The sequence below is a fragment of the Pleurodeles waltl genome, chromosome 1_1 (assembly GCF_031143425.1).
Source record: "Pleurodeles waltl isolate 20211129_DDA chromosome 1_1, aPleWal1.hap1.20221129, whole genome shotgun sequence".
Classification (NCBI taxonomy): Eukaryota; Metazoa; Chordata; class Amphibia; order Caudata; family Salamandridae; genus Pleurodeles; species Pleurodeles waltl.
Genome location: NC_090436.1, coordinates 446971247 through 446986455, shown reverse-complemented (window position 1 = coordinate 446986455; position 15209 = coordinate 446971247). Strand labels below are relative to the sequence as shown.

At 42.9% G+C, this 15209-nt stretch overlaps 1 protein-coding gene across 3 annotated transcripts in view; it reads left to right on the top strand.

Moving 5' to 3' along the window:
* The first annotated feature begins 592 nt into the window (after nucleotides 1-592).
* Nucleotides 593-15209, top strand: part of ACOT12 (acyl-CoA thioesterase 12) — a 363604-nt gene continuing 348987 nt past the window's right edge. The window contains exon 1 of one of the 3 annotated variants that reach the window (XM_069224604.1): nucleotides 593-700. Coding sequence is in view for 2 of the 3 variants with exons in the window: in XM_069224589.1 (XP_069080690.1) it covers nucleotides 1132-1315 (184 nt within the window). In the remaining variant the exon portion in view is untranslated. Of the gene's footprint in view, nucleotides 701-825; nucleotides 1316-2443; nucleotides 2546-15209 lie in introns of those variants that run through there. The other 2 variants (XM_069224589.1, XM_069224598.1) reach the window with 2 other exon arrangements.

Sequence of the window (15209 nt, the reverse complement as noted above, 5' to 3'; positions counted from 1 at the left end):
AGTCTGTAACACCAAGAGCTTCTTCAGTGTAAATGCTCCCAGTTTTGACTGATGTGGAGCTGACCTGCCCAAGATCGCACAGAGGAGCAGAAGTGTTATTAGAACTACGGTTTCAGAGCACAGTTTACAATTATTGTACCTGATTGCTTTTGATATCTCTAGTGTGGTTTCAATTTGCAAGAGGTGAGAGGCATGATCAGTGCGGGGCACAAAAGGTATGTTCTTCCTTTTCTCCCTCCTACCTTTATTTGTTTGGTGCATGAAGATGCAGTGTTAATCAACATGTTTTTTCACATTTGGTCTAAATACTTTGTGAATGTAAATAACAATAAAACATACTTTCTAACTGACAACGTACCTTCTTTTCTCCCGATTTCACATCCAAACTATATGATTGTGTACATTTATCGGAGCCCGCATTTCGCAAATAATGGGTTATTTGTATAGGATCAATTGAGAAGTTCCCAAGGCTGTCGCTATCCCCACGAAAAGTATTGCCTCCTAAGCCCCTGCCAATCAGTGTCAATAGCTCAGGGTAACAGTCCAACAAATCCTTTCTCCGCCTGCACCGCTCTAGACAGAGGTCGGCCTAAAGCAAAACAGCGCTGATGATGTTCCTTATGGAAACGATCCATCCCGCTCCTTTGTCCTCTCATCTTTCCAGTCCGCAGCCCACTGTGGTTTAGTTGGGAAATTTGAGGTTTGCATCCCCGAAATCTCACTGAGTAAGATACACTGTGCGTATCAGGCACCTGCCGTACTAGCATCAAATGCCTGCTTTTAGCCTTGCTATACTGCCTACTCTCTGCCGCGCCTAATCTCTGCTGTTCTCTGCCACCCTGCACCCTTGCCTGCCTCCAGTCATGCGGAGTCTCATGCCTGCTTTCACGCTGCATGCCCTCCCTGCTCGGTCTCATCGTGCTTGCTGTGCCTGGTCTTCAGCCAGAGCCCTCCAACGCTAGCGCTGACCTCTGGTAGCCGTCGGCCCTCTCCGCGCCGCCTCTTTTCCTCACACCTGCAGGTCGTCTCGCGGACCCTCCCTTCAGGCGGCGCCGACGCTCCGCACACGGCCCGCGCGGCCGGAGACCGGCACTTGAAGGCTGCGGCTCTGCAGCTGCTGCCCCGGGGCCCATGGATCACCGGCCGGACTCAGAGGGGGCCCGCGGGGTCGCGCCGGTGTCACCGCGGCTGGAGGGCGGGGGCTCCGGAGAGGTGCTGATGTGCCAGGCGGTCAGCCCCTGCCACGCCAACCACCGGGGGGAACTGAGCGCTGGGCAGCTCCTCATGTGGCTAGACACGGCCGCCTGCCTGACCGGTGAGGGCTGCGCTCGCGGGGCTTAGGGGCGGGTGCGCTGGCGCACTCAATCACCGGCTGATTGAGTCGGCGTACCCATACTCTCAAACGATAGGACCCTAGGCCTCTCGCAACTTTCAGTGGCACGCTGGCGTTTTTTTTTTTTGACAATGCATCGATGCACACCGTGTCCTACCGCTCAGGTACTGACGACCTGCACTTCTTTAGTTTGACAGGGAGGGCGTACCTGCCCTTCTCAGCACTGCTTAAATCCATTGAATGGGACAGTACCAGTACTTCTCAGGACCTAACAGGTACTCTGACTAGTGAGTACCTGCACTTCTTTTTTCCATGTAAAGCACTGGCAGTAATACATCAATGATACGCTGACCTTTTAGAGGCCACTTGCTTTGCGCATCTAGAACGTGGCCTGCACGCATGTGTTTAACAACATCACCATACAATGTGCAAAAGCCCTGTACGTTTAATGACCCAGCGGTGCTTTTAGTACTATGCACATATTACCACTGAGAAGCTGGCGTTGTACATGACTCTACGACTCCGTGTGGATAAGTTTATAGCACGATGATCATTTTAATGGTTATGACGCCATACACTTTGAACTGCAGGCTGACACGTTTCAAGACGGCATGTTTATTTTTATGACCTTATAATGTATTGAGGTGAAGCAGCGAGCGAGGCGCTGAGAAGTCTGGCAGTACCACGAGGAGTGGTATTTGTAGTGACACGCTGATGCGTTTGATCTCATGCTGATCTTTTTAATGACAAGCTAATGAGCTTAGTGGTGTGCGCAGACATTTAATCTCATGCCGCGCCCGCACTAAAGGCCTTATTGAAATGTTGACATTCTAAATAAGATGCTTAGAAGGATAATAGTAAGTTAATGTATTCGGCGATATGCAAAGATTCTTTCTGCCGAAGTATATAGTGATATAACATAGTTATTCGTAACTCTCGTGTAACCTGAAACATGAGTGTAGAAACTGTGCTAATAAATAGTACTGATGGGCAAGAAGCCTCGACTTCCCAAGCTTTTACATTCTGTTGCCACCCTGGTGAGGGGAGTGGTGAAGTTGCTAAAACTCTTTTGTTTCATAAGTAAAACGCTCAAGGCACGTGCTCCCTGGCGCACTGTGCGATGCTGTGCCTGCGAGCTAGCAGCGCTCTTCGGCGGGATAACACGACGCACAGCATAAATGGGACTATCGCCTTATTTTCTGTCACTTCAAAGTAAGGCTCCACTTCCATTACTTTGCCAACTAAAAGATCTCATTTGTTTCTATTTCATTGCACTGAGCTCCTAGATATGTGTTTGGTGTAAACTATTTCAGTGGGAACTCCCGGAAGTTGTCCTTGTCTAGTATTTAAAAAAAAAAAAAAAAAAAAAAAAACTGAAATGACGGGGGACACAAACAATCCACAGGCAATGTTGCACTTTCTAGGAGTCTCCAGCAATTTTGCTGCAGCTGCTTTTCTCAATTCTTTCATACATTTCCCAGTAAGGATATTCTTCACTGTATCTGTTTTCGTGGTAAATCTTAAACATTTCTTTTTGGAATACTTTGTGTTTTTTTGTTTTTTTGTTTTTTTTTACAGGAAGATTAGGAAGTTTCTGACTGCACAGCTGAACATTTCTGAGATAGGATTTTGTCTGGGACACGATTTGTGCAAAGCTTCCTATGGAAAGCTAGTATGACTTAACTTGGACAGCTATGAGAATCCATGACCTAAAAGCAACCACTACAGAATTCCCTGCCTGTGTGCCATTTATAACGGCTCCCCATCAGATATCAGCATTTAGTATTCTCCGGGCTTCCCAAAAGATTGGTCAAAAAATATTTTGTAGGAGTAATCGGTGTGCAGAAATGTTAGCACTGCAATTCTAGATTTTGGCAATCGAAAGGTTTCTGCCAGCAGCTTGAAACTACATCTTTTTTGCTCCGTAAATGGGTTGTCATATGTCAACATTAGTCATTGAAGGTCAGTAATTTGCTTTTCTCCCAAGCCTCTAGTAAGAGTCTCTGGAGGACCTTAATGTCTTACACTATGCCGTTTCTTTCATCCCCATGGACTCGCTTGTTCCTACAATTGAGCTCTCTAAATAAGCACTGTGTACTTCCTCATCAGGTTCCCTGGAAGAGCCACTGTCTGCCACGCTTCAAATACTGTAGACTTTTCCTACGGTAATTAGATTTTATTTAACGGGAAATAGGCAACAACTGTTTACAGGGATTACAGCAGATGTCCATGATAATAAAGAATAATAAGATGAAGAAGTATATGTATAAAAAGTTGATTAGCAAGAAACTATTTTGAAAATGTGCTTTAAATCAGATTGGCAATTAAGAAAACACGGCCACGAAGAATTCTAGAGTTAAGAAAAAATTATATTGGAAGACTCTGCAGTTGGACCGGAGATCTCTGCATGGGCAAGAATAAAGTGTATTTAACTTAAAAATAAATGTTTAAAATATTTTCATGTTAAATATTAATGTAAAATCATTTTATATATCTGCTTCAAATGTAGAAGAAAATAGAAAAATATTACATCACTATTAATTTAACTTTGAAATAAAACTTTACTGGAAATATATTAAATTTAAAACATTTTTCTGCAGTTTGGATAAAAGATATCTTCCCACTTGAAGGAAAATACTTTCTTAATGTGTGTTAATTATTAAAAATGATGTATAGAATTCAAAGTAATTTAATTTTTAAATACGATTTATTGCAACATTATTTTTTTAATTCAAAATAGGTTATTGCAATATTTTATAATTAATATGTACTATTTTTAAATTGTTTCCTGTTACTTTATATTTATTTATGTTTGCTTCTATTTGAAATAATTTAACTTAACATTATTTCCTATGGTGTTTTATTTTAAGTCCCTGCCACCATTATTCTCTATGGAAGGGTGCTGAAGTAGTACTGGGCTTGCTACTGCTTTTTTTGTTTGTTTTTAAAGTACTGTACCGAGTAGTTGGGAACTTGCACCTGAGCGTGCTCCTCTGTTGGCAGATGCAAATTCGAATTTTCTTAGTATTTTGTCCAATATATGAGCTTGCAAGGGCAAAAAATCCTATAGATTACATTGTTGTTATTGCAGTTGGGGAATTGTTTAACCTCTCCCGTGCCTTGGACGAGGGCACCTCGTCCTGCACCCCTCCCCCCCCTGTGCTCCCCACCCACCCCCCAAGGCAGGGATGGAAGGGGAAGCCCTTCCCCTTCCACCCCCCCTGTGATGTCAGCGCGCGCTGACAATCACAGAGCCTCCCCCATCGCGCTGGAAGCTCAGCTTCCAGCGCGATCGAAAGACAAATGCTTTGCATTTCTCTTTCGATCACGTGGGGGAGGCCCGGAGAGGCTTCAAAGGAAAGGAAATGTATTTCCTTCCCTTTGAAGTCTCTCCGAGCGTGTCAAAAGCCGGATTGCTTGCAATCCGGCTTTTGAAACGCCCACTAGACACCAGGGATTTTTTTTTTGTGTGGAAATTGTCATAAAGGAGCGACCTCTTGGGCAAGGGTCGCTCCCAGGGGGGGCATGTTTTTGGAAGGCCTTTTCAGCCCCCAGGGGGGGGGGCAGAAACCTCTATGCACCAGGGATAATTTTTTTGTTTTTTTGTTTTTTGTCTACTTTTTTCTTTTAGGTGTGGGTAGCGACCCCTTAGGCAAGGGTCGCTCCCCTAGGGGGCAAATTATATTTAGGCCATTTCTGCCCCCCTTGGGGGCAGATTGCCCTATTTTGATGAGGCCAATCTGCCCCCAAGGGGGACAGAAACCACTAGACACCAGGGATTTTTTTTTTTTTTATATGAATTTCTCGCAAGAGGAGTGAAATTATCTTAGGCCATTTCTGACCCCCTGGGGGGTAGATCAGCCTATTTTGATTAGGCCGATCTGCCCCCACCACTAGGCACCGGGGATTTTTTTTTTGTTTTTTGTTTTACAGATGGGGAGCGACCCCTTGGACAAGGGTCGCTCCCCTGGAGGGGAAAATTGTATTTAGGACATTTCTGCCCCCTTTAGGGGCAGATCGGCTGATTTTTGCTACTCCAGTCTGCCCCCAAGGAGGGCAGAAACCACTAGGCACCGGGGATTTTTTTTTTTGGCGCCAATGTCACGCAGGGGGAGCGACCCCGTAGGCAAGGGTCGCTTCCGGGGGGTGGGGGGGGTTGAGGGGGTGGGAGGCAAATTTAACCTCTAGGCGCCAGGGCAATTTTTTTTGTGTGTTTTTTTTTTGTTTGTTTTTTTAGAGATGGGGAGTGATCCATTAGGCAAGGGTCGCTCCCCTGGTGGGCAAATTGTATTTAGACCATTTCGGCCGATTTTAGGTCAATCTGCCCCCAAGGGGGCAGAAACCACTAGGCACCGGGGATTTTTTTTTGGCGCCAATGTCACGCAGGGGGAGCGACCCCGTAGGCAAGGGTCGCTCCTGGGGGGGGGTGGTTGGGGGTGGTGGGGGTGCAAATTTATTTTAGGCCATTTCTGCCCACCCTGGGGGCAGATCGGCCTATTGTTATTAGGCCGATCTGCCCCCAAACCTCTAGGTGCCAGGGCAATTTTTTTTGTGTTTTTTTATTTGTTTGTTTGTTATTTTAGAGATGGGGAGCGACCCGTTAGGCAAGGGTCGCTCCCCTGGGGGGCAAATGGTATTTAGACCATTTCTGCCCCCGTGGGGGCAGATTGGCTGATTTTAGGTCAATCTGCCCCCAAGGGGGCAGAAACCACTAGGCACCGGGGATTTTTTTTTTTGGCGCCAATGTCACGCAGGGGGAGCGACCCTGTAGGCAAGGGTCGCTTCCGGGGGGGGGGGTTGGGGGAGTGGGGGGCAAATTTATTATAGGCCATTTCTGCCCCCCCCTGGGGCCGGCTGAGCTAGAGGCCAAAATCCACAGGTAGGCACTTTGCAAAAAACACCCCTGTTTTCTGTGAAAAAATGTGAGGTGTCCACGTTGTGTTTTGGGCCATTTCCTTTCGTGGGCGCTATGCCTACCCACACAAGTGAGGTACCATTTTTATCGAGAGACTTGGGAGAACGTTGGGTGGAAGGAGCTTTGTGGCTCCTCTTAGACTCCAGAACTTTCTGTCACCGAAATGAGAGGGAAAAGTGTTTTTTTAGCCAAATCTTGATGTTTGCAAAGGATTCTGGGTAACAGAACCTGGTCAGAGCCCCCCAAGTCACCCCATCTTGGATTCCCCTGGGTTTCTAGTTTTCAAAAATGTGCTGGTTTGCTAGGTTTCCCTAGGTGCCAGCTGAGCTAGAGGCCAAAATCCACAGGTAGGCACTGTTTTCTATGAAAAAATGTGATGTGTCTGCGTTGTGTTTTGGGCCATTTCCTGTCGCGGGCGCTAGGCTTACCCACACAAGTGAGGTATAATTTTTATCGGGAGACTTTGGGGAACGCTGGGTGTAAGGAAATTTGTGGCTCCTCTCAGATTCCAGAACTTTCTGTCACCGAAATGTGAGGAAAACGTGTTTTTTGTAGCCAAATTTTGAGGTTTGCAAAGGATTTTGGGTAACAGAACCTGGTCAGAGCCCCACAAGTCACCCCATCTTGGATTCCCCTAGGTCTCTAGTTTTAAAAAATGCACAGGTTTGGTAGGTTTCCCTAGGCGCCGGCTGAGCTAGAGGCCAAAATCTACAGGTAGGCACTTTGCAAAAAGCACCTCTGTTTTCTTTCAAAAAATGTGATGTGTCCATGTTGCGTTTTGGGGCATTTCCTGTCGCGGGCGCTAGGCCTACCCACACAAGTGAGGTATCATTTTTATCGGGAGACTTGGGGGAACATAGATTAGCAAAACAAGTGTTATTGCCCCTTGTCTTTCTCTACATTTTTTCCTTCCAAATATAAGAGAGTATGTAAAAAAGACGTCTATTTGAGAAATGCCCTGTAATTCACATGCTAGTATGGTCACCCCGGAATTCAGAGATGTGCAAATACCCACTGCTCCTCAACACCTTATCTTGTGCCCATTTTGAAAATACAAAGGTTTTCTTGATAGCTATTTTTCACTCTTTATATTTCAGCAAATGAATTGCTGTATACCCGGTATAGAATGAAAACACACTGCAAGGTGCAGCTCATTTATTGGCTCTGGTTACCTAGGGTTCTTCATGAACCTACAAGCCCTATATATCCCCGCAACCAGAGGAGTTCAGCAGACGTAACGATATATTGCTTTCGAAAATCTGACATTGCAGGAACAAGTTACAGAGTAAAACATAGAGAAAAATTGCAGTTTTTTTCACCTCAATTTCAATATTTTTCTTTTTCAGTTGTTATTTTCAGTAGGAAACCCTTGTGGGATCTACACAAATGACCCCTTGCTGAATTCAGAATTTTGTCTACTTTTCAGAAATGTTGTTCTGGGATCCAGCATTGGTTTCACGCCCATTTCTGTCACTGACTGGAAGGAGGCTGAAAGCACACAAATTGTAAAATGGGGTATGTCCCAGTAAAATGCCAAATTGTGTTGAAAAATTGGGTTTTCTGATTCAAGTCTGCCTGTTCCTGAAAGCTGGGAAGCTGGTGGTTTTAGCACCGCAAACCCTTTGTTGATGCTGTTTTCAGAGAAAAAACCACAAGCCTTCTTCTGCAGCCACTTTTTCCCATTAAAAAAAAAAAAAAAAAATCACTGTATTTTGGCTAATTTCTTGGCCTCCTTCAGGGGAACCCACAAAGTATGGGTACCTCTAGAATCCATAGGATGTTGGAAAAAAAGGAAAGGACGTAAATTTGGCTTGGCTAGCTTATGTGGACAAAAAGTTATGAGGGCCTAAGTGCGAACTGCCCCAAATAGCCAAAAAAAGGCCTGGCACAGGAGGGGGAAAAGGCCTGGCAGCGAAGGGGTTAAGTAATATGTTCCGAATGTTTGTGGAATCCTCAGCATGTTTGGGTGGCATGTGACTATACCACTTAAAATGTATGTAAAGGAGTTGGGGTTCCAGGAACACCTAATCATAGCTGCCAGTGACCTCCCAGGACACGCTCTCTCCCTGTATGCTCAAGCATATTTTCCTCAGAATTTAGATTCTATCTGCAACTTCAGAATTCTCTAAGAGCTTTTCTTATTTGTATCTAGATATATTCATGGTTAATGATATTTAGGACCCTCTAATGTCTTCAACTCTTGTTCTAGGCAAGACAGATGTGCGTGGAGAGCCTTCAAGATCTGATTAAGCTTCACAATACATGGCCCCCCCTCCCGACATTCAAGGCTTCCCAGATGGTGCAGATTCTGCTCACTAAGCCTAGATTGATCCTAAAGTACTCAGTCTGCAATTCTATTGTAAAGGCTCCATCCAGGAGAGCCTCTGAGTTCAGCCTCCGGTCCTCCCCATGTCTGCCACCTTGGGATGTGAAGATTAATTTGCACCGGAGAGTGGTCAGCTATGGTATGAGCTAATTGTTGCACATCTCCAGCCCACATCCTGCATGAACCAGGAGTTATGTACGGCAGAGAGATAAGTGCCCTCTTGCTCTTGGAGATTGTGTCATTTCCAGACAGTTACAAACACAAGCCTGGAGACCAAAGAACTCCCACTTGGTTTGATCTGGGATCTGTTCACACAGTCGTTTAGGGTACAATAGAAATCTTCTCTCCATAGCAACGAGCAAGGCCCTGTAGAGCGCACCTTCCTCCACAATGTCTCATAAAAATTAGAGTTTATTATTGTGATTTGCATTGATCCCTACGGACGCCAAAGAACTATGCCTCTGGTCATCCGAACTTGACCTCGAATAGCGCCCCTTTTAATCATTATGGCAAATTCTCAAAGAGTACAATGAGAGCACACAGTGCACTGCCCATGTTTTTTACAGTTGTTTTTGCAAACGTGGGTTCCATGTGAGGGTATCTTTCAGGGCAGTGGTTATTAGATTTCCATCTAGAAAGAACTTACCATAATAAAGTATCCAACACCCTATATCCATAAGATTACCAATTGGAATTGAGAATGAAAGCAAAGGAAGGCAACCCACAGGAAACCTTTTTTGAATTTGTAAAAGACCCTCCCCTACTCTTAGTGGCATGCTTAAGCCAAGATGTGTTTAATTGTATTTCAAGGAGCACCTGAGATGTTGTTTATCAGCTGAGGCACACAGGGATTTAAAAATACCTACGAATGCCCAGGTAACCCTTTAATAATGGGCATCCACAGTATAGTTAAAAACAAATATGCATTGTCTACAGGTTATAATGGCTCTCTACCCTTTCTACTCTCATCCTGTTTCTGCCTTTCCTTGTTTGCCATTAAGGGTCCCATGCTTTCATCAGGGCTAGGAAAACTGCCACGGGAATCGTATTGGTATTTTTTGCACAGTCAATTGTCCTTTCCCTTTTGTCTCTGGACAAGGGACATACAACGTAAAACATACCTTGCATGAGCGAATGTTCCTGTAAAACACATCACAGGAATCAACTGTGGGTTCTTGTCATTGATATATCTCAGCACCATAAACAAATTTTCTAAATTGGATCAACATATATATAACACAAACATGCAGGTGAATGCAATGTTATATCCAGTTAGGATTGTACATGCATTTTGTACTTAACAACATGTAAACATAAAGTGGGAACACTGTGTTACACAGCAAGACGTGCGTGGGGGGAAACCCATCACTTTCCTATTTGTCTCTCATTAGTGTGGTAAACCATTGTGTAACATAAGATGGAGGGATTTGCCTCTGTAGTCGCACACTAGGGAGTCAAGAAATAATTAATGAAGTCAAAAAGAGCATAGAATGTGGATATGTCGATGGGAACAACCAAACAGCTGCTCAGTATCCCATGGAGCGTTGTTTCCAAAATGCATAGTTCATCATACTTACGACATCAAAGGTCCATTTGACCTTTCAGCATCTAATTGCACCCAGTCTTTTTGGCTGGCCATGGTATAGAAGCAAGCGTTCCTGCTTAAAAACCATCAGTACGTGTTCCCAGTCAGACGTGCTAGTTGCGTGTTCAGCGTGTGATGACATAATGTGCAGAGCCTCATGGGTACAGTACTTCTGTTCGATGGTTACATTGAGTGCCCAGTTCCTGGAACCACTTGTTGGAAAAAATATATATATATGGTCTCCAGAAATAAGTATTTACAGTTTTGATGTATTCAAGATGGTACTTACTATTTTCAACTATATTAAGCCTTGGCTAATATGAAACAAATTCATTTTAAAAGAGAAGAGTGAATTCGATTTGTATATAGATTTGCTTTGTGAATAGACTCATCACCTATAATGGTCATCCAAATTACATTGTTCTCTGTGGTGATACTAGCTGTATTATAAAATATTTATTCTTGGGTTATATAAACCGATTATGTTCCTTATCTGTTTGGAGGTCTAGCATTAATTAGATTTATGTATGAGTTATCACACAATAAGAAATTAGTCCCTACAATCTTTGTCCGAACCACATAAGGGCCCAAGATTCAAGGTAAGACCACATATGGTGGAGTCCACCAGTACTGGCTGATAACTCTGACTGTTTACAAATAGTGTTGTATATCTTGTAGTGGGTGTATACTGCAGATTGTGCTCCATTAAATGGTGAGCTATGTGTGATGCTAGTCCCGTGAGGTTATAAGTGGATTTATCTCATGGCATTTAGTTGGTTACATGGGATGTTATCGTTGATCCCTCAAATGTATATTTGGAGTCTATACTCTCAGCTTTGTTAGTGTTCTACAAGAGTTCTCGCTATTTTAAGACTAGTGTTTATTTGCTCAATTACTGTCCAACCCAAGTCATCCTCAATGTGACCCTTAGTAAAAATGATGCTGTCATTTGTGCCAAATTGCACAGGCATCTGATGTTGCTTCAGTGTTCACTGATAATGGTTTTCATCTTTCTTGTGGTAATTCCTATATATTCTAACTTACAGGGACAATCAAGTAGATCACGATCAGAGTTACAATTAGTCTGATTTATTTGTTCCCATGGTATCTTGAGGTCCAAGTCTTTGCTGTTACTATGTGTCATAAAAGAGCATTCTGAACATTGTCCACACGGATAGTACTGAGAGATATACTGGAATCTGTTTGTTGCCGATTTTTTTCCCTATATGATCCTTCTTTTAAGTATGGTATTTTTGTAATATGCAATATTTTGTATTTTAATTCATGCTGCTTTTTTTGTAATTTTTTTTTATTATGCGTTTTAATTGTTTAATTTTTTTTTACAACAGTATACTGTATATTTATTGATAACTCTATAGGCCTCGGCCGAAATAAAGTTATAATTGATTTTAGTGCCTTGTATTTTTAAGGAGATCCCATAGGGTCATTTTGGTCATTGTTGTGGCATGCTTTTGGTAGTGTATGGGTAAGTAGATCTCTGAGGCTGGTGTTGCTTTTGAATGAATGTAGTTATTTTTCTTAAATTCAGTTTGCTGCTATTTAGAACATGCCAATGCTTATTAATGATTTTTTGATCTCATGTGAAGCATTTTTCTAGTACTTACACAAGTCAATCATTCCTATGGTTGTTTGCTCTTTTGTTTGCTTTTCTTATCGCAGTGTGGCTTTCCACAATAGGGTAAGATAAGACAACTGACAGTGACATTTTCTTTTCCTCATTCTTGTCTTTCTGTGCTGTGTGCAGTGAAACAGTGTCTCCACTGTTGTGTTTTGCATGTTATCTACAAAATGCATGTACAATCCTACTTGGATATAGCACTGCATTTACTTGCATAGGTGTGTGCTGTGCTATGTCGATCTGATACACAATACTTGTATATGGTGCTTGCACGAAATTGGTTTACTTGTTGAGGGGTGGAAGGCAACCTTAAATAATAAACACAATCTTTGTCAGGGTGAACCTCAAAAATTCACTAAATTAACCTGTGCTAAACCTTCTCGTAGCTTGGCACAAAAGCAGACCGGGTTAACTTGGAGAAAATGCATAAAGCATTAATGCAGCACACAAACAGGAATAAAGTAAAAAACAATACACAAGAAAAATACCAAACCAATTTAGAAAAATACAGTAGATTTAAATAACATGACACCAAAACAAATTAAATTGAGTCAATAGAATTAGAATTATGATTTTTTTTTTTAAACGTTTTTAGCCAAAAAGAACAAAATGCCAACCTCTGTTATTTGGTTGCAAAAGACTGGCCCAAGTCACGAGTTCAGGCTGACTGTGATGGAGCATAGGTCAGACACAAAGACCAAGTTCACCTTGGTCTAAAAGTTATCTTCGGACCAGATTTCTGGAGGAGGTAGAGCCTACGGAAGGGCAAGACAGCAGATTGTAGCTGAGGAGGAGGTAGTCAACAATGGGGAGCCGCTGCAAGAAGGCTCGGTGAAACTGCCAACAATGGGTGGAAAATCAGTTTTTAGACCGAGGAGGTTGTGATTGTCAAAGGGTGCTTTTTGTAGTTAAGCCCAGTTAAGATACCTTCTGTCTTAAAAGTTTTTCTGGAGCTCTGAATTCCTCTGTGGGGTTAGGCCGTAGTTGATGAGGGCTCCATGAGGCCTGATACTTTAGTCCAGGTTTCCCGCTGAAGAGTATTTGCTACTACAGAGAAGAACCTAACAGGACTGCGGCGAAGTAAATCCCAGCTGTGACGCACCTTTGTCGGACTAGCTTGCAGGTAGGGTCAGATTTCCTGTTGCTTCTCAGAGTGAAACTTCTCAAAACAGTGTTTAAGTTCCAGCTTTTAGGTTTGGGTATGAGAATTATCAACAAGACCACTCCCAAGGGTCAAGGACCTGGGTGGCATACCTAGCACTCGGGCATTCACCCCAGACCGAGCCCCTTTTGATACTGTCTAGAAGGAATCAAAAACCCATCACAGGTTAGAAAGCCACCATTAAATGACCCTGTCTACTGGCAGAAAGACACTTGATTTGGGCACTAAAAGGGCAACTTTCTAAAATTGGCATTTTCAGAATTGTGACTTAAACTCCAACTTCACCATTAAAGAGGATTTTACATTACAATTCATTTGAGTGTAAACATTATTTTCCTCTCTGCTACCAGTCTGAAGTTAGCACTTATTCAATTAAATAAAGTAACCCATTGTTACTTAATGGGAGAGATAGACCTAATAACCATGAAAAATGAACTTAGGAGTGTTTCACTGCTAGGATGTGTAAAACTTACACATGTCCTACTTCTTAACTACCATGCACCCTGCCCTAGGAGCTGGTAGGTCCTACCTTAGGGTGATTTGTAAGGTGTGTTTCTTTTTTTGTTGTTGTTGTTTTTTGTTAAACCTTTTGCCGGGCCTAAACCTTCTTTTATTTTTTTTCAGAATGAAATGAGTTTACAACATCATTACAGGCTGCAGTGGTAGGCCTAAGAACTGTTTTAATGTGCTGCTTTGCTTTAGTGGGTGATACAATGAGTGCTGCATGCCCACTAGTAGCACTTATTTTACTGGTCCACGGTACATGTAGTAGCTTATACAAGGGACTTAAAAGTAGATCAAATGTGGCAATTAGGTGTAGGCCAATATTACCATGTTTTATGGAGAGCACACATAGCACTTTAGCACTGGTTAGCAGTGGTAGAATTCAGTCTTACAGCCAATGCAAATGGGTTCAGCAAGCAGGAGGGGGTGAAGGCGATAACTTTGGGGACTACCACCCAAGGTTTATCTTATATAACAGTGCTGATATATAACAATGGTACAAACTCACAGTTGATCTTAGTGATATATATTATTTTTTACAGGAATAGTCACTCATGCAAGAAACTGCGGGGTAGTAAACCCATTGCCTGTTTAAGTTGCTTTTTGTGTGCCTAGAGAATAGGGAAAGGCTGCTACTGTGAAAAAATACCAGTGCTATTCCCAGGGCACTTGTTCTAGTCCTGATGTTAGCCTTGGGCCCTTCATGGCCATTAAGGAAAGTGAAACATGTTGACACCATAAGATGTAGGGCCATTATACCCCATAGACACCCCACTTCTATTTTTAACTACGTTGTGGACGCCCATTATAAAAAGTTTACCTGGATATTAATAAGGTATAGGAACCAGGATGAGACCTGATGGTTACGCATGTCATTGATGGAGCAGGTGAGGGTATTTTACAAAACCAAAAAAGATTTCCTGTGGGCTACCTTCCATTGCTTTCATTCTCGATTCCAATTCGTAATCTTGTTAGATTTAGGATGAAGGACACCTTGTTGTGATACAATGCACCATATAACCAATCTGTGTCTTGTATAACAGGCATTCTAACGCTGCTTTCCCTACAATAGTAGCCCAATTCCAACAGGGCATTCCCCAAACCTATCCTTTCATGAATGTCACACGTCCCACCAACAGAGTAAAAGCAGTAGTTAAAAGAAATGAGCCATGCCAGGTCAATGCACTGGGTATAACCCATGGAAGTATGAGAAGAGCCAATGAACATGGGTCACGGGTGTCCGAGGAATAATTATGCCACAATTGAAACATGTTATAACATGCAACAATACAGGAAATGTATTTAATTATGCGATGGTAGTGCTGATAAACAAATCTCAGGTTCCAAGAAGCCAAATTATTGAAGGGTGGTCCCACCGGGGCATCACCAACATCCTAATGTTTATATTCTTAGCTTCGAGTTGTTGTCATCATTCAGAATCAATTTGTTGCAAGGGTGACTCATTTCGTTCTTAACTGTTCTTACCTCTGAGATCATTTCCTAGAAAGGGAGCCGCTTGCTGAGGTGAATGGAAGATGTGACGCTTGCTGTCACATGTTACCTCCAGTCAGGAGGAAAACAGCATGGCATACTGGATGTTGGCCTGGAGAAATTACTGTTTGATGGGTACAAATATTCTTCTTGTCGACCGTTCTGCAGTCCTAAAATCCAGGTATAATGAGTTATGATAGTCCTTAAATGGAAGTTTGTTTCTCCCTGGAGAGGCAGAGCACAGCCAGTCATTG